The sequence below is a fragment of the Trematomus bernacchii genome, unplaced genomic scaffold, assembly GCF_902827165.1.
Source record: "Trematomus bernacchii unplaced genomic scaffold, fTreBer1.1, whole genome shotgun sequence".
NCBI lineage: Eukaryota > Metazoa > Chordata > Actinopteri > Perciformes > Nototheniidae > Trematomus > Trematomus bernacchii.
Window position 1 is genome coordinate 3,442,145 of NW_022987782.1, and position 20,658 is coordinate 3,462,802.

General features: G+C 40.3%; 1 protein-coding gene across 2 annotated transcripts in view; it reads left to right on the top strand.

The window, feature by feature from the left end:
• Window positions 1-20,658, top strand: part of LOC117497385 (NIPA-like protein 2) — a 43,857-nt gene that overhangs the window by 21,197 nt on the left and 2,002 nt on the right. For both annotated transcript variants that reach the window (XM_034149359.1, XM_034149358.1), the window contains exons 4-8: window positions 3,019-3,078; window positions 3,861-3,982; window positions 18,798-18,894; window positions 19,427-19,562; window positions 19,824-19,912. In XM_034149359.1, coding sequence (XP_034005250.1) covers window positions 3,019-3,078; window positions 3,861-3,982; window positions 18,798-18,894; window positions 19,427-19,562; window positions 19,824-19,912 — 504 coding nt within the window. The remainder of the gene's footprint in view (window positions 1-3,018; window positions 3,079-3,860; window positions 3,983-18,797; window positions 18,895-19,426; window positions 19,563-19,823; window positions 19,913-20,658) is intronic.

Here is a 20,658-nt window from a genome sequence, read left to right on the forward strand (position 1 = left end):
TAGTGTTGCTGAAAAGTTTTTCTCAATACAATTTTGTAATAATCTTTTCTATATAGATATATATATATTTTGGCACTCCATTCCATACAAGTACCATACCAATATGGATTTATTTACGATTCACTTGATAATATGGGAGGGTAGATCCTTAAAAGATATCTTTCAACAATTAGGACAGCGTCGGCTCTAGAACAAATCGAATGGGGGGGCAATCATTTACCACGGGGGGGCACACACTGCCGTCAACAACCAACACACAAACACCAACGCAACTTCAATTTCAAAACATGGTGTAAAGTCTCTTGTTTTCACACACATTGCAGGGGTGTAGTGCTATTTTATAGCGCACCTATGACTTGTGCATACATTTACGGTTGTGGCACGACCACCAAAAACAGAAACATATGGACATAGGCCACCATATAAAAAGTGTGCAAATGTATTTAGTATCTAATCCATATGAACATGTTTTAGGTGGGGGGTGAACCTAACCTCCCCCGGGAAGATTTTTTTTTTAAATATTGAAGTTAAATGCATCAATCTGGTGCACTTTGAGAGCAACATGAAGAGATCTATGGATACATCTCTCAACATCCATATGAAACAGAACTGTAAACAGATTTACTTTTTCTTTATGCATGTTTTACAAATCACTCCCCTTTTAAACTCTATTCTTGTTTTACTGTCATATAGTATTTCATACCTGTTTTTCATTTATTCTCTTATTTTTTAATAACTATAATGATCATATAAAGGTGTTCCTCGGAAATACTTGTTTACATAAATGGTAACCAAACCGTTTGAGACCTACTGAGATAACTTAAGTTAACTATCTAAACACTGACAGAGTCCTGACCTTACCTCACTGAGCTGTATTTATCTGAGCCTCTCAGTCAGAAACAGCTCTTTATATCCGTTGGCATAGCTAGCTAACCAGAGGCTAACAACAACAAAATGTGCTCGTGCCACACATACACAGAGCCGAGCTTGAATGAAACACAGAGACCCAGAAGTACTTGTACTGTACCGTATCATATTATTTTCGATGGCTTTACTGTATAATCAGTATAACAGATGAACAGATTGCCACTGGGCTTACATCTAAACAGTCAGCCACGTAATGACAACAAAACAAAGGTCGGGGGTCATTGGTCAAGCAACACACCAATCAACGAGCAGCAGTGAGCACACCTCAGGCTGTGTTTTCTATTTGTATTCTTTATTTCTGATTTATTTCACACAAAAAACATTTAGTGGAAACGTTTTCACTTATAATATGATTTTTTTTTTTTAAACCGGCAAAGTGGCAGGGCTTGCCTGCCCTGCGTTGGGGGGGCACAGTGACTCGTTTTGGGGGGGATGGCCCGCGAATGACCCCCATGACGCCGACCCTGAATTAGGAAGAATCTAATAGAAGAGGTCCCGCTTTTAAGCTATTTTATATCCACTAAATATCTACCAATGATGTTTTTACATATATATATATATATATATATATATATATATATATATATATATATATATATATATCACTTTAAGTGTCCTGGTTGTAATATTGATTACTTAGGCAACTAAATATTAACTCTGCCTAATATCCAGGTCAAGTATAGATAATTGAATTTAGTTCAGAGTAGGTGCATGCTTATTTTTTCCATTCCTAGTTATTTTGAGCACTAGACACAGAAGATATGTGATATATTCTTTCATTCCTCTGAAGTGTTATGTGTGATTTAGAAAGTGTATTTACTTCAGAATAATAATCAATAATCAGTTTGAACGAGAGCTGTCCTAAATTAAGCCGGATCATTAGCCAATCATAACAGCTAGCTAATTAATCTAATTATAGATAGCTTGTTGGCTTTAATTGAGACATTTCAATTGGAAAATTATTTTAAAAACCATATTACACCATTTATATTCAGGAATTTCACAAAGTTGAAATGGATGATGGATTTCTGCAAGCTTGTAGAACATACATGTATTAAAAACTTGTTTTGATATTTTGAATAAGCACAACATTTCAACTTTTGCAGCTTTCATCCATTCATGTTAGATAAAAAAAAAACACACACACACACACACACACACAAACACACACACACACACACACACACACACACACACACACACACACACACACACACACACACAGGCAGCGACAGAACCGTGTACCCCTGAGGTTACTGCATTTCTCATGTTATCAAGCCATGTGAATCTCACTTTGTACCGGGTTGCTATGGTTACTTGTTGGATCCAGCTGGTCCCAGAGGTGAAGAAAGAGTCCCAACATAAAATATATTAAAATCTCTCCTTTTTGTAAACATATCCACAGGAGTCTTTATAAAACTTCCAGTTTGATATTTATGTCAAGCACATAGTTGCACATGTTTCTCTGAAACACACTCTTTCAGCATCGTTGTGTTTTTTGTTACAGTTTTTGCTGCCAGACCGGTGAAGCCATTTTGGCGAGCTTGTTTTGCCGCGCACAGAGAAAAGTGTCATGTATCTTACGTCATGTGATCAGCTCTCCTGATCGGCCTTTATAGAGAGCAGGCCGATAACGATCGGAGCATCCCATATATAACTGTGTGTAAATCTGTGCTTGCCTGTATGTGTAACTGCACATGCTTTGTTGTATACATACAATATAAGAAATTACAGATATAATTTCAACCTGCATGCTGGACAGTAAATGCTATTTACTAACATTCAATAAATGCATACATGTGTGCAGCCAGTTTGTTTTTATTCACAATTCAAATTATTTTCAGATTTATAATGAAATAAATATTATATGTATTTATTCTATTATCTATTTGTTCTAAAAAGCTAATATTGAAACTAACTTAACATGTTTTTACTTTAACATTTATTTTCTTTCACTATTGTAATTTTGTTTAGGCAAAACATGTATTGCATGCCAATAAAGTATATAGAACTAAATTGACTTGAAACATTGTTTGATAATAATCATCTTTTTCACAGTTAAACTGACAGTAATATATTTTCACTTCCCAGCGAGCGCTGTGTTATCCGTGGTTTTCCTGAAGGAGACAGTGCGTGCCTCTGACATTGTTGGTAAGCAAACACTTCCTCTCAACTTCACAAGTCTTCATCTAACAGATCAGGCATATCACAGGGACATTATCTCAGTCGCAAGATAGTCTTGTGACAGAAGAAAACATATTTCAGTTTACAACACTACTGACCTCATTTTACTTCCTTTCAGACTGAGATCAAATCAAACATTTGATCCTGCAGTTTAAACGTCTAATTGCTGTTTGTTTCTGCCAGTGAAATAAAACGATCAATCCTATTATCTTATTTTATGGAAAACTGTTTGTCATTTGTCAAATTGTAGAGACTGCTGCTAAATGATCATGGCCTTTATGTTAGTCACAATGACACTCATGCTACATTGAACAACTGTTTGTTGCCTTAATAAATCACACTTTTAGGGTATTAGCAGTTGAAAGCAAGAGTGAAATAGTGAGGGCTTTTTTGAAGGATGTCAAACCAGGCTGTATTTATTACCGAAATAAATTAGTTTAGTGTGGATGTTAATGTATTGCATAATTGTCAATTCATTAAAGGGAACATTTGCAAAAACAGAAAATCACAATGAGTGTGCATGTTGAAATATTTTGCATGGGAATCAGAAATGTAAGATTTGCAGTGACAGTTTAAATACATGTATTCCCCATAATTATGTTCAGCCATATTTGCAGTTTCTTTTCCAGGATTTTAGAGTTGTACCCTTTAAAACAGGCAATTAAAATTATGTACAGGTAGTTCTGCAATCACATTAAACAAAACCATGCACACTGATCTCGCCGTTCTCTGTTCTCCTTCTTCTCTAGGTGGCACCCTGGCAATAACAGGAACGTATGTCCTGGTGAACTTTGCCCCCCACACTACCATACACATTACAGCCCATCTGGTACAGTACTACGTGATGAACTGGCACTTCCTGCTTTACCTTGTACGTAACCCCTTTAAATATCCCATATAGTTAAAAGTAAGAATGCCATCTATTTTTCTATTTGCTGTAATTTCTCTGGAAGAATTGAAACGCTCAGGGGAGATACACAGAGCCCGTATTCAGAAACTGAGATTTAATGAGCTTTCTGGATCTCAAAAGGTTGTGATGTTGCAACTATAAATATATAAGTAGAAAGTGTCGCTACAGTCCCTGCCCAGCTGCAATGATGGTGCAGAAATGCAAAGAGTGCAGATGTGGGAGGCCTGGAAACACACATCAACCAGAACAGACTTTGAGCTTCTTTTTGTATGTCTACATGGGATGCTCTTAAGTGTGTACTTGTACAGCAGCTTTTGTCCTGCTGTTAGTTAGCTCACCCAACCTTTGACCTCCCTTTAGAAAGGAGCACTCCTTTTAAGGCTCAATTCAAGTATAGTATAAATCCTCTGTCAAAATGTTGAAGTATACAGTTGATGGATAAGAGAAAGGTGAAAATAATCGTTGATTAACAAAGATTTCTCTTGTCCTTGTGTTGTGTCTACATGGACTTTGTAAAGTGGAGTCTGTTCAAACTAAAACAGATCGGCCCTACCTCATGGTCTGCGATGCATTGATACCCATATGCTCTGCTTCTCCAATTTAGCCTCAGGCAGGGATGGCATAAACATACCTGTTGCCATAGTGATGGGTCTTGTATACTGTAGATCTGTGTTTTTCTCAAAACTCATCACAAAAGTGTAAATGTTACATTCAAGAGGACTTCCGGTTATGGCGCGGTGTTGATCAGACATAGTTTAGTCGTCGCTCTGCCCTAATATTGTAAATTAACTCTTTGGAACGCGGGAGGTAAAAGGAAAACGCAATTTACACATCATAACGGTGTTACTAATGCCTCCACGCAAGAAAACAACTAAAAAGGACAACGTTTTGGAAACTTTATCCGAAAAAGATTGGCCACCGCTGTCTCAAACTGGCCTTACTCCCGACATGGAACACGAGGAGGGAGAAGACCTGTCGCAGGATAAATCCTCAGGTGAAATTCTGAGTGCAATTAACAATTTAAAGAAAGACCTGAAGGAAGACTTTGCATCAAAATGTAATGCGGTAATACACTTAATACAATCTATCGAAGGCCAACTAAAACAGTACTCTGGCCGATTAACGGAGGCTGAGGAGCGGCTTGGAGCGGTGGAAGACGATGTCTCAGCACTTAATAAAACAACGAAACAGCTGAGACAACAGGTGGAAAGTTTGGAGGCGAAAATGGAAGATCTGGAAAATCGTAGCCGCAGATCTAATGTGCGACTGATAGGCTTGCCCGAAAACGCTGAAGGGAAGGATGCATGCACCTATCTGGAAAAATGGATCCCTGAAATTCTGGGTGCTGGATCGTTTTCAGCACCGCTCGTTATTGAAAGGGCGCACAGAGTTCCATCTGGCTGACCGAAGCCAAACGCACCGCCTCGAGCAGTTCGGATTAAGTTCTTAAACTACAAGGACAAAACCAAAGTGATGTCGGCTGCATGCATATGAAAGGGTAAAATCCACTTTGACAAACATCATATAATGTTTTTCCATGACGTCGCCAAGGAGACGGATAAAAAGCGCAGAGCCTACGATGGAGTTAAAACGAGGTGCAGAGACATGGGTCTGCGGTATGGAATACAATATCCATCCTCTTTCCGACACATGACGGCAACTCTCGCCTCTTCACTTCTCCTACGGATGTACACACGTTCCTGAACAAGATCCAGGAGAAGACCAGAGATTGAACAGTTCTGTGAAAGCACCTGGTGAGATTACTATAAAGAATAGCCTACAGTATATTACTTGTTACTGTAAAAGGACAAAATCTGTCAAAGTAAAGTTTTGTCTTTGCAGTATTTAGCAGTAATAATATTTATGTAGGATGTGTAGGCTATACACTGGTATATCTGTGTTACATTTATTATATTACACTGTTGAAGAAGTGTGTTTTCTGTTATTGATACTGTTAAGAATAAGTGCTGTCCTTGAACGGTTAAATCTAAGTTATGCCTTTACACTCCCAAAATCACATTTTATATAATTTTCTTTAGATATAAAACAAATTATTAATCCACATTTTAGATCCTAACAATGGCAGCTAAACTTGGTGTTTACTTATGAATACATTTTATTTTAAGAGCTTTAAACTTGCTGCCTAGTGAATGAAAGCATCGACAAGTGGAAGTGGAAATATTTTATAGAAGTTTTTAGTTTTATTCATTCCCTTTGTTAACATTTCTATAATTTGTATGGAAATTAGGGCGGAGCGACACTTTAGGGACTTGTTTGTGGACATGTATTCTGTTCCTCAGTTTTGTGGACCAGAGCTAAGAGGTTGAATTCCAAAATACTGTTTTTACAGGAATCGCTTTTGCCACGAGGTGATTCATAAGATCCAGAAAAGATGGAATGGTCAGGTCATCGCAGCCTCCTATTCTTCCCATGCTAGAGGGGTGTTAACTCTTATACATACTGTACATCCATTCCTTTTAACATAATTAGGACTATCTCTGACCCAAGAGGCAGATATTCCATTATTCACGGCACCCTTCTTACAGAAACCTTGAATATTGTCAATATATACGGCCCTAATGAGGATGTTCCCTTATTCTTCAAAAAGATTTTTCTAACTTTATCCTCCCTCCCAGGCCATTATATTATAGGGGGAGACTTCAATTGTGCACTAGAGCCCAGTATAGATAGATCAAGGGGGACAGACTTGTCTCACACCCAAACAAGGAAACCCCTTAAACAACTGATCCAGGATTTTAATTTGTGTGAAGTTTGGAGGTCATTTAAACCAGTTTCCAGAGAATATTCTTGTTTTTCACCAAACACACTCATGTATAGACTATTTCCTGGTTTCTATGGGCCTTATGTCAAGGATTACAAAATGTTGGTAAGACAGTAGGGTCCTCTCTGACCATTCACCAATTTCATTACTGTTTAATAACTCTGATCTTGTTATGAATCCACCTAGGTGGCGTTTTCAATCCAGATGGCTACAGGATAGAACATTTGTTGAATTTGTAGGAATACATATTGACCTCTATTTTAGCATGAATACTAATGAAACCTCTCCAACTATACGCTGGGAAGCGTTTAAGGCATACATTAGGGGCATGATTGTTAGCTATTCTAGCTCGCAGAACAAAGCCTTTAAATCCAAATTAAATTCACTGGAGGGTTGTATTAAAGATTTGGAGGATAGGGTTGTTACCCAAGATTCCCCAGAACTACAAGCAGAACTTTTGGTCCTAAGGACTCAATATAGTGAATTATTGAGTAACCAGGCAGCTGCTAGCTTACTAAGATTAAAACAAAGCTACTACGATCAGGGAGAAAAGGCGGGCAAAATATTGGCTTGGCGTATTAAAAAATTGCAATCTGAAAGGGCTATCAACAGCATTAAAACAAATGGTAAATTAACAAATGACCCTGCAGAAATAAATAATGCTTTTAAAATGTTTTATGAAAAACTTAATACATCCGAACATAAAGGTTCAGGCCAAAAGGAACATTTTCTAAGTTCATTAGATTTCCCCACTATTTCAACTGATTCAATTTGCAGGCTACAAAATAAATATGCATAAATCCTCAATACTTTATCTAAATGAACAAGAGAGGCAGCAACCTAGAATACAAACTCCCTTTTCAGCTCATAGGGAAGGATTCACCTATTTAGGAATAAAAATCACACCTGAAATGAATGATCTGGTTCCAGCCAACTATAACCCTGTTGTAGAATCTGTGGTAGAATCGCTTAACAGATGGACTTTAATGCCAATCTCCTTAATCGGTCGTGTTAACATCTTAAAAATGAATACATTACCCAAATTGCTCTATTTCTTTCAATCAATCCCCTTACCCCCACCCGAGTCATTTTTTCAAAAATGTAAGAAAATATTTACCAACTTTATCTGGAATAATAGACGCTCTAGGCTCCGTTTTACCCTACTTTACTTTCCTTATGACAGAGGGGGTCTAAAACTGCCCAACCTACGCTGGTACTATTGGGCAGCACAACTGAGAGCAGCCATGTGCTACTTCACCCCAGAGGATGCTCCAGCGTGGGTCAAGATTGAAGCATGCTCAGCTCAAGGGTTACCGCGCTTAGTAGCTATCTTTATTCTTCTGAGCCAAAGAAGGGTAAAAACACAAAAAAATACTTTCTAAGAAATACCATACACATCTGGCATGAGGTCCACAAATATATAGGGAGGCCTGTGGCGTAGTGGACTAGTGCGTTAGTGTTCGGATCAGGGGAGCGCAGGTTCAAACCCCACTGCAGTCAGCATGTCGTTGTGTCCCTGGGCAAGACACTTCACCCCAAACTGCTTGAGTATGTAAGTCGCTTTGGATAAAAGCGTCTAACAAGTAACATGTAATGTAATTAGGGCTGTCAAGTTAATGCGTTAATAACGCATTAAGGCAAAAAAAAATTAACGCCACTAATTATATTAGCGCATGTGTATTTTTTGTCCTCGGCCGCCCTGCCCCGTAGTTTCAGAGCGCATCGAGTTTAAAATACCATCTACAAGCTGATGCTGACAGCCCCGCTCCTGCCGCCCGCTTGTGGCAGACCACACTTCCACGCTCACCGGCCGGCAGGCCCGGACTGGCCATCGGGAGGACTGGGAGGGTGTGTGTATGTGTGGGGCGAGCGAGGCACACCTTACGTGTTGTTGTTGTTGTTAGCATCTGGTGCTAGCTAGCTGCGCTAACGGATATAAGGAGCTGTTTCAATGAAAACAGAGGAGCGACATTTCGCCGACAACTGCGCCGAGCACTTGACTTTATGCAGGTAGCCAGACAGTGGGACATTGTACGAAAAGTCAGCACACTCAGCACGGATAGTGCGCGCAACATGATTGCAGCGTCCAGGCAGCTCCCGTTCGAGCATATATGCCTTGAGCTGCACATAGCTCCAACGATCCATCACAGTGTCTCCACATTCACACACACACACACACACACACACACACACACACACACACACACACACACACACACACACACACACACACACACACACACACACACACACACACACACACACACACACAGTATTATTGTATGAGAGAGGTTCCAGGTTGAATTGAGGCGAATATTTGTAATGTTCAGAGGTTGTTGTGTTTAATATTCATGAGAATATTTGTCATTGTTCAAATGATAATAAACAAACATTTAAAGCATATTTGTCCACTCATATGTTGATAAGAGTATTAAAAACTTGAAAAATATCCCTCTAAGGTACATTTAGAACAGATAAAAAATGTGCGATTAATTTGCGATTAATCGCGATTAACTATGGACAATCATGCGATTAATCGCGATTAAATATTTTAATCGACTGACAGCCCTAAATGTAATGTAATGTATATAGGGGACATCCCCCCACTGTCAGGTTTCACCCCCATATGGGGCAATAGTCAATTTATACCTGGTAGAGAAGATGCTGGTTTTAAGACTTGGGCGAACAAGGGATTAAGCAGGATTACCGATTTGTACAATGATGTAAAATGAATGTAATTTACTGAACTACAAGAAAAGTATGATATTCCTTCTAAGCACTTCTTTAAGTGTTTACAAATAAGACATTTTATCTCTGTATCTCAAAACAGCTCACTTACTCAGCCACCTCTCTCAATGTTGGAAGACATTACAGTTAAACACGTGGTTGGTAGAGGCCAGCTATCGCTGCTCTATAAAATCTTTGTAGACAAGTCACCTGAATCTTCAGAAGATAAACTTAAAAGCTGGAGGCTTGATTTACAAGAGGAAATCTCTGAGAAGGAATGGTCTGAAGTGTGCCTGAAGGCTCAAACACAAACAATTAACACACGGCTTAAGTTGATACAATACAATTGGATTTTAAGAACATATATAACGCCATCAAAACTACATCACTTTAATCCCAATACCCCAGACACCTGCTTTAAATGTAACGATGCTAAAGGATCACTCTTTCACTGTTTGTGGGAATGTAATGTGGTCAATCGTTTTTGGAAGGAGGCTCTTAACATGATTAACCAGATAACAAAACTGAAAATCCCTTGTCAGCCAAAGTTGTGCATCCTGGGTATTTATCCAAAAGACTTTGTTTCTAAGAAGAGTGAGCGTGCACTTATAGACTTGTGTCTTTTACAAGCAAATAGGGCAATAGCTATAGAATGGAAAAATGTGAACAAACCTAGTATGAATAAATATATTAAGGATCTGTCAGCATGTGTCGCTTTAGAAAAACTAACATATATTACTAAAGGAAAGCTGGCAGTTTTGGAAAATATCTGGGGGAGCTTCATGGAGTTTCTGAAAAATAAGGTTGGTAATGATTAATAACACCAAAGACCGGGGCGGGGAAGGGGGCAACGGGAATATGATTCTAAAGTGTAGTAGCCCACGTCATATTTTTTCAGATTTGTGTCCTGTATCATCTGTATACTAACCTGTGTTTATTTGCATGCCTATTCATTTTATTTTATTTATTGATTTATTTTTAGCAATTTGGGGTGAAGCGTCTTGCCCAGGGACACAACGACATGCTGACTGCATTGGGGTTTGAACCTGTGCTCCCCTGATCCGAACACCAACGCACTAGTCCACTGCACCACAGCCGTAGACAAGTGCCTACAGGGATGTAAGCACTTGTCTCTGTGGAAAACACCTTCCATGTTTTTTATGGAAGATTTCTGCAGGAGAAGGTCGCTGCAGCTTTTCCATTGATGACTTCTGTGATGTGCAGGGAAACACATGCTCTGTGTTTCCACTTTCCAGGTTAACCTTCTCCTGAAGAAATACAGAGCTTTGTGAAGTGAAGAGTATAAAGTATGTAGTGCTAGGACACCTTTGATCTGTTATTCAGAAAAATGCTATTAGAAGTCTTGAACACTACTGAGGATTTGTAGCATATTTGTGAGATCTATATTTTTCCTTTTTCAAAAATATGAACTTCTATAACCCATCATATGCAACGTTTAGCCAGGGGAGAAAAATTCCTTCGATCGAAGGCACACTGATTTAGTTGAGACTGACTGTTTCTCTCAAACACATTCTAGTCCTCTATGCTAACAGCTATTGGATGAAAAACATGAGAAATCTTAAACCAGATATTAGGAAACTACAGATAGCACACACATATTTACATTTTCAGATCTCTCTCAGTCATGCTGTCTCTGGCTGCAGTGATTGATAAAAGGGCAAGCTGTTTTCGATAGCTGGCAATCTATCGTGAATACTCATCAGCCTGCAGAAGAGCAAACTACAACAGTATGAGATTGTTTTCTCATGAGGTCATTAATCAGATGAAAATTAAATATCTATCACTGTTTTCTCATTATTTCCAGAAGTCATACAAGCAACTTTTTCATGTGAAAGTTTTAGATTATTCAAAAGGGTTGGTACAGACATTTGACATTTACAGTAAAGGTCAGCTTGCCAGGGTTCCTGCAGGTTTCACCAACTCAAATTTAAGACCTTTTTAAGACCACTTTGAATAGAATTTAAGACCCATTTCACGGCAAGAAAGTATGAAGGAAAATTGCTATGAAAGAAGAAATACGTACATGAAATGTATTCATGTTCAAACGATGACTGAACATAGCAGCATAACAGTACACAGAACTGTGTTAGCGTGTTAGACAAAAAGTGTGTGTGTGTGGGTGTGTGTGTGTGTGTGTGTGTGTAGTGCTAGATCGTATACCTCCTGGGTTTTAGGCGGCGGAAGTGACGTAATCGTGGATGAGAAGTCGGCAACTTTTGTATTAAAAGTTTAACGTTTACCCTAAATAGAGGAGAGTTCCGCTCACTCACGCCTTGTCACAAATATGAGGTTCATTAACGAATAATGAGATCATACTCTATAACAGGGGTCGGCAACCCCTGGCACGCGTGCCACCATTGGCACGTGGCACCGTAACCAGTGGCACACTAGGAATAAGTGGAATAAGTGTGCAAAATATTTAAAGGAGACATGTCATGCTTTTCCGGTTATTACCCGTCCCCTTGTGTGTTATGAAGGTTTTTATGCATGTAAATGGTCTGAGTCAAAAACCCTCAAAGTACACCATGTAGGGAGTAAAACTCTAACACAGAAAAGACCTCCCCAAAACGCCTCGCTGGAACTTTCTCATGTTCTTCCATGTTCTTCCTGGACATTGTGACGTGTGAACACCCAGTAGCCACGCCCAGAGCTATGACGTCATGCGGTACCCGGAACGAAATGGACCAATCCGTGGAGCCGTTACGTTACGTCCGTGGAGCCGTTACGTTACGTCCGTGGAGCCGTTACATTAAGCCCCCGCTGATTGGTCCAAATTGACCAATCCACGGACTTCCTCACACACACACACACTCACTCTCTCTGCTGATTTCTCCTCCCTGGCTGCAGGCTGATAACAGACAGTTGGGATCGCGGCGAAATTCTCTCTGCAGACCCATTCTCATATGCCCCTTTCACACCGGCGCTTTTCCAGCTCCTGCTGGGAGCTAGAGCCTGAAAAGCGCCGGTTTTTCCTGTTCACACCGCAGCGGCAGCGCGTCATAGCTCCGGAATGCGGTTCACTTCCAGCTCCAAAAAGTTGTCGGTCCAGAGGCAAGAGCTTTGGAGCTATGACGCGGCGTCGCTTACGTCTCTTACGTCGAGGCGTGCAGGAAACCTTACTTTGACCATCCGTTCGCTGTTATTGATCATTGTGGAGAGCAGGCAGACGTTTGGTTTGTTATTATAGCAGCTATCGGATGGAATTAATACATGGGCTGTACAGGTTGTCATGTCCGACTATCACAAGTAGAATCATAATGAAAAATACGCCGGTAAAAAGTGCCTGGAGAAAACGGCTTAGCAAGTAGTCCGTTTAGCTTCGGTTGCTATGCTAACATCACCCATGTTATACCAGAGAAACTTTCATAACAGCGTTGTGATGCCAAACAGTGTCAATTCAGACTGACACACATTCACTTAAGGGGAACTGGGGATATGTATCAGCTGCTTGTGTGACAGTCAGACAGTGAATACTTTAGAGCCGTGTGAGCTAACCTGGAGCTAACGGGAGAATACACTCCCGTTGAAGAGCAGCCAGCACTAACACATTAATAAACAATGAACCACGGCACTCTGGAGAAAAGTATAAGGTTGGAGAAGTCGTTATTTAATTTAATCTGGCTTCGTATGATTAAAAGCAACACGATCGTCGACCCGACGCAGTCCCCCCCCCCCGTTGTTGTGGGAGAAAATCTCTCGGCAGCTCTGGGCAGTGTGAACAGAGCGGGAGCTGAAAAGGGAAACGGGAGCTGAACCAGAAAAGCTCTCGCTAGGAGCTAGAAAGGGAAAAGCGCTGGTGTGAAAGCCGCAACAGAGTTTATCAACCTTTTTCTTACTCAATATCAAGCCACACTTATTGTTTTTACTTCGGCTGTGACTTTGTGTGTGCTCAGGATGAGTTTGGCTGTGTTTCGCTATGTATCCTAAACAAGGAAACAACACCTCCACGGAGCTCAGCGCGATTCACAACGTCCCGACCAATTAGAGCACACTGTGCTCACAGGGAGGGTGGGGGCTGGAGCTATTGGAGCTACAACGAGCCGTTAAAGGCAGATAGTGAAATTCAGTGAATACACGTAGTTTACAGAGATGCTGTATGAGAAACCAATGTGAGTTTGGAAAATTGCACAATATAAATCTATTTTAGTATACCTCAACAATGGAATTATGATCAGTGGAAATGGCCATGACACCTCTCCTTTAAATTGTATTTTCGGATCCTGAACGAGACCACCGCCAGGGCGCGTTTCCCCGTTACCTGCAGAAGGAAGCCATGCACGCAACGCAGCCCCGCTCTCTTTAACTCCAGGCGACTTTCTTCCGCTTTCCTCCGTGGTTAAACGATCAGCACTTCACAAATTGCTGTACCCATAAGGAGCAGTACAAATGCCGCAGTTTTTGCGTGGCTGTGTCTTTAGTTGAAAGCCCAGTGGCGATCTGCTCATCTCTCATCGAAATAATATGCTACAAAGGGGCTTCTGTTTCACAAAATACATCAGAGACGACAGACCTCTGTTTTTCTGCTGCCTCGTTTCACTTCCAGAAACATACACACGCTCGCTCACTCTCGCTCTACCATCCACACACACACATGCACACGCCACACCCCCCTCTCTCTCTCTTAAAGGGACAGCAATCTCATCTCACTCTGCATGACCCTAATATCATAACATGTGTGTTCTGGAGAATCACAGAACGGACGATCGTCCTTATTATTATGCCGTTTAAGCCAATTATTTAAATGTTGTTGTTAAATTCGGCATCATGTAAGTTGCGCTGACAAGTCCACACACTGCTTCCCCGCAGCGAGGCTCCCCCCGCCCTCCTGTTGACAGTTCACGAGCGTCGAGCCCCCCCTAATTGTGCATTTTATGAGAAAAGCATGACATTTCTAGCATAGTTAGTGCATACCATAAGGTATATTTTCAGATGTGGAGGGAAGTCAGATTTGACCTGTGAGGACCGTGAGAGGTCAAATCCAAGATGGCCGCCAGTCTCTTGGGTCAAATGTTCAAACACGCTTAATTTTGGAATCAAACATTGTAGAAAAACATTTAAGGTGTCATATCCAACTAAATTATGGATGCCCAATCATTTGGTGATACTTTTGAGGTTGCCAGAATTCAAGAAAATGCATTTAGGTGAAGATAAAGGTAGAAATTGACCAAAAATAAGCTGTCAATCAGTTGAAATTTGCAAAATTGCAAATTATTTATCGTGTGTGTGTGTGTGTGTGTGTGTGTGTGTGTGTGTGTGTGTGTGTGTGTGTGTGTGTGTGTGTGTGTGATATCAACTTATAATCAGCTAGATACATGACATCAATGTAACAGTCAAATCCAAGATGGCCGCCAGTCCTCTGTGTTTAATGTCCACGTTTTTTTAAATGTTGGAACCAAACGATGTAGAAAATAATGTGTCATTTCCACCTAAATTGGGGATGCCCATTCATCTGATGATACTTTTGAGATCGCCAGAATTAAAGACAATTAATTTAGATCAAGGACAAGGTCAAATTACATTAAAAACTTTTGGATTCGACCTATGCAATATAGTGAAATGTGCTTCAATTTTGAAACTATAGGGATAATAATACAAAATAATAGACCCATGGTGCTAGTCTATTTTAATTATGATAATTATACAGATCTAAATCTAATGGCGCGTTTCCACTACAGCGCGGAGCACGGTTTAAGAGGGCTGTGACGTCAGCGGCCCGTTTTTGGTTGCGTTTCCACTTGGCCTAGTACCGGCCAGCGGGTCCTAATTCACAGTTTTTCTGGCCTCATAAAATCGTGGGTCTAGGGCCAGAGACAACGAGGCTGAGTCGGGCTGAGTATGATAAACTAGAGAGAGAATCGCTGGCAAGGGGGCTACAACTACAACAAGATGGACATATTTGACCGTGATTTAATTGTAATACACGTTTCAAAATGATGCCGAAGTAACAACATACTGATACCGGTTAGTAAAAACCATGAATTAATGCTTTGACAAGTCTGCAGACAGACGGCAGGCGAAAAACCTTTTAAAATGCATGTTTTCTAAATGGAGATTGGCTAAGCTAACGCAGTATATGCTCCGACCGTCCACACTCACAACAACGGCCTATACAGACATAAATAAAGCAGCGACTGTATTCGCCATGACACAGGCAGTCTGTGGTTTGTACTTGTTTAACTTTTGTCTAGTTTCTGAACAGATATGAGGAGCTGTGAGCTCTGAGTGCTAACAGCTAACGGCTGTGTTGTTTTTCTGGGGTTTTCATTGAAGATGACGTCACGGCTCCGCCTACACTGCGTTACTATAGATACTACCCCAGTTCCTAAACTGTAATGGAAATGCGCCATAAAGTGAGCCAGTCCTAACGAGGCCTAGCCATACCGAGCGAGGCCGAGCGAGGCCGTGTAGTGGAAATGCGCCATAACAGTCTCCAGAACAGAAACATAGTGCAGTGCACTTCAGTGCAGCTTTGGCACACTTGCATCGTCCAGTGCACCCTTTCTGGCAGCGACAGTGGATCAATTCATGGCACGATTTTGATGCTTCAGGTAGAATGGTCCAAAGTGGCTGCCACCCAGTTGTTTCCTCTGTCCAGCCCCAGTCAGACGGCTCTGGCATCTTTGGATCCAGGACCAATGCCTGGTTCCAACAGTTGGCCTGGTAGCAAGTGCGCTTGATGTGCTGCTTCAGTGCTGCCTGGGTTGGAGGAATGTTCTCTAGAGATCTAGACTTCTGTGTGAAGAGCTGTTTCCTGGCATCATTCACCTCCATGCTCTCACTGGTGAGTGGGGCCAACCGCTGCCCACCCAATCAACCACTGGATGTTCATTTACAAATTTCAACTGATTGACAGCTTATTTTTTGGTAAATGTCTACCTTGTCCTTGTCCAATTCAGTTGGAAATGACACCTTAAATTATTTTCTACATCGTTTGGTTCCAAAATTATAAAAGACGTGGACACAGCGGACTGGCGGCCATCTTGGATTTGACTGTTACGGGCCGTCTCCACGGCAGCGTTAAAAAATCTTGAAACGCTTCTGCCCATTCACTTTGAATGGGGTGACGTCACTTTTTTTCGCTTTCGCCGAAATGCATTGTGGGCAGGCGAGCGGAGATTCTCAGGATTTTCAAGATCCAAAGTTGAACAATGTTCAACTTTTGAAGCTGAGGAGGAAGCGTCAGCCAATCAAATCCCGTGTACGCAAATCTGACAGTTCAAGCTCTAGCCAATCAAACGGCGTGTATGCTGGGAGAGACATACCGCAGATCATTTCCTCATATTCCAAAAAATGGAGGAGAAATTAGCGGTAGCGAATCAATCACCCGGTGCTTTATGACCAGACCTACCGGGATATAAACCGGAGGAGCCAGGCATGGAGGGAGGTGGCAGAGACAGTGGTATGTTTTCGCCTGTTTTGGGGAGTTTATATCCAGTTTACTTCGGGCTTTTTGGCTTCGTATGTCGCGGGCGGGAGATTCATGTGATTGGTTGATCGCAAAAAAATCCCCAAGCTTCAGATACGCCCACCTCCAAGATTTTTTTAACGCTGCCGTGGAGACGGCCCGTTACTTTGATGTCATTTATCTAGCTGATGATAAGTTGATATCATTGGTAAGGCGGGACCATATGCTACATATAATTATCCAGGATTTATTTACCTGTATGGCTCAAGAAAACATAGAACTCTACAGAGAATGCATCTATGCAATCTATAGTTGAAGCATGGATATACACAATACATAACTGCGCCACATCTGCCACCAACACACACACACACACGATAAATAATTTGCAATTTTGCAAATTTCAACTGATTGACAGCTTATTTTTGGTCAATTTCTACCTTTATCTTCACCTAAATGCATTTTCGTGAATTCTGGCGATCCCAAAAGTATCACCAAATGATTGGGCATCCCTAATTGAGTTGGATATGACACCTTAAATGTTTTTCTACAATGTTTGGTTCCAAAATTAAGCGTGTTTGAACATTTGACCCGAGAGACTGCCGGCCATCTTGGATTTGACCTCTCACGGTCCTCACAGGTCAAATCTGACTTCCCTCCACATCTGAAAATAAACCTTATGGTATGCACTAACTATGCTAGAAATGTCATGCTTTTCTCATAAAATGCACAATTGTTGTGCTTATCCGCTGTACTATTAGGATATATATAAATAAATACTGGTCAGATATCCACCAGATCTTTTAGTGATTTTTGTCTCTCTTGGAGAAATTAAATTGCAACATCAAATACAAAAGTTAATCTGAAACAAATTTAAATACCATAATGAAATTAATCCACAAATTAGGATTGTTATTATAACTTAAATGTTATACCTGGAAACACAAATACACAACAGAACATAATACATTTAATATGCTCGTCTCTTGTCCTGGGTGGCAGATTACGTCACTTCCGCCGCTGCTGCACTAGCTAACGCTACATTAGCAAAACAAACGCTTTTTTTTTTGTTGCAAAAGGTGCAGCGGGCTTCAAACACGTTCCCCTCAACTGGTTTCAACCAAGCACTAAATTCGATGTTTTCCAACCAAATATGGTTGAACTTACACTTCCCCATATTTGTTTGTAAATAGATTCGAAGATACCTGAGTTTCTGACTGCCGCTAGCTTGGTTGCTAGGTTACTAGCTGGGTGTTCTCCGATAAGGGGCCGGGGGAAACAAAGTTAGTGATTACTGGTTCCATGTTGATTTAATTCAATACAAATTGTTGGGGGGAACTGAAAGGCTCTTACCGTACTGGTTACTTTGCAGCCCGGACATTTCCCCCAAAACACATTTAGACGCGATCGCAACAAAGAAGTACCTTTCAAATCCCATCATTTTTAAGACCTTCTAAATCATATTTTGGTCATATTTAAGACCTTTTTAAGGCCTTAAATTCAGATGATCAAATGTAAGACTTTTTAAGACCCCTGGCTTGCCCTTTTTTCCTATATATAATATAAATATATATATATAATATATATACCCATTACAGCTGCGTGGTGTTATCTCAGATGTTCCTGAACAGAGCAGAATGCTCTTGACCAGCAATTAATTTCATTATTCAGCCAGTCATTTGTTTCAATTTAAGCATGCAGCTCATTGCCTGCATACCACCCTTTGTAATAAAGATAAGATGGTCAGTAAAAGTACAGTTCTGATTAAAATGTTAATGGAAAAGTTTGACGCAATGGAATCTCAATGAATGATTTGTGTGTCCCCCTCTCACTCTCAACAGTTACTAGAGATGCTTCTCTTTTGTTTCCTGCTCTATCTGTACAAGATGAGGAATGTGAAGCACATCGTCATTGTGATGCTGCTGGTAGCTCTGCTAGGTAAGAACCCATGTCAGCTGTCTGATTGAGAGCAGAGGTTAGGGATTAAACATATTGAGGAAGTCATTGGTTGCTCCGTTGCCTGGCTACTAAAACTGGACTCATGCTCTGTAATCATCTCTGTTAAAGGGATAGTTTGTATAGTTTAAAGGAAGGGAGCACAAGCAAAGAAGCTCAGTGATGTTCTGTTGTAAACTGCGGCAGCAGCAAAACATATTTTAGTCAATGAAAAAGGCCCACATAAAAAAATCTATATCACTAGTATCATCGCTAAATTTAGAATATTTTCACCGATTCACCCTGCTTTCTGAAGGCGAACCGAAGTTGTTATCCCTGTTCTATTCACCAGATTGACAAATACAACAATTTTAACTCTAACTATACAAGTGCCGTCATCCGAGAAATTATAAAAATATTGTTATTGTAGTGTACACTTCAATATATATATATTTTTTTTTAAGGTGGGCCTTGCTTTGAGTTGGATAAAATATGTTTTGCTGCTGTGATAATAAAGTGATCCATTGTTCGGCAGCTTCTCTGACAGTTATCTCAGTCAAAGCGGTGTCAGGGATGATCGCAGAGTCAATAACAGGCCAGCTGCAGCTCATCTACCCCATCTTCTACGTCATGGGTGTCATCATGATTGTCTCCTGTGCCTTCCAGATCAAGTAAGTCCTGGTTTTGTCTCTCTTCCTCTGTGAACCTTCTTTTTCTCTTTCAGCCACTATTTTGTTGTTGAAATCCCTGATGTTTGTCACAGGCTGGATGCAATTTAGACATATTAGTTCCAGCAGAATCTGAGGGAAATAATTATATTTGAGATGGTGATATTGGCATCTAAAGTGATATGACGGATAAATACACACACTTGTTTCTATAACAAATGTCTTTATTTATCTCCCAAACTTATTTTTGTCCTCTTTCTACAGATTTCTCAATCAGGCAATGAAAATGTTTGATGCCACAGAGGTGGTTCCTATCAACTTTGTGTTTTTCACCACAAGTGCCATTGTTGCAGGTATATCAACAGTTTCACCCATTTAATGAAAGCGTGTATTTTTCCAATTTAAGTGAAAGACAAGCTCGTTTTTGTCAACAAATCCTATGAGATTCAAAAACTAACAAAGAATCAGTACAATACTGGTATTCTGCATTCTGTAACGTATCCTGTGACTCAGAGCTTCATTGTTGTTCAAACAGGTGATATGTTCCTTTATAGCCAGTGTAGTTTATTTTGCGTTAAGTTCATGTATTGTTCTGCCACAAATACGAGCAACATACATTTCTATTATATATATATATAATATTTTCCCCAACAAATAAAACAAAGTCAAGATGATGATTTATACCTGTAGATGTGAATCACTTACTCATTTTTTGGCAAAGGCCCCGCAGTATTTATAGCATGAGCAGTGTCAGGTCACTTCTATTATCTAATCGATGATGGTGTTCTTTGTTCTGTATATACCAAGACAACAACTTTCAAAAGCATTTTCATCTTGAAGGAACACCCTACACTTTATGATTTAAAGCAATTGTTAAAATTGACCTTGCAATCATAAACTAATTACCATGTTTGGTATTCTTCAAGTGGAAAAATTGCCCAACTGCTGTTGCCATGAGATCATTTCCAGTGAAGCCTCAGTGTCATAGCTAAATACAGTGCATCCGGAAAGTATTCATACCCCTTAACTTTGTTCACATTTTGTTATGTTACAGCCTTATTTCTAAATGGATTAAATTCATTTTTGTTCTCAATAACCC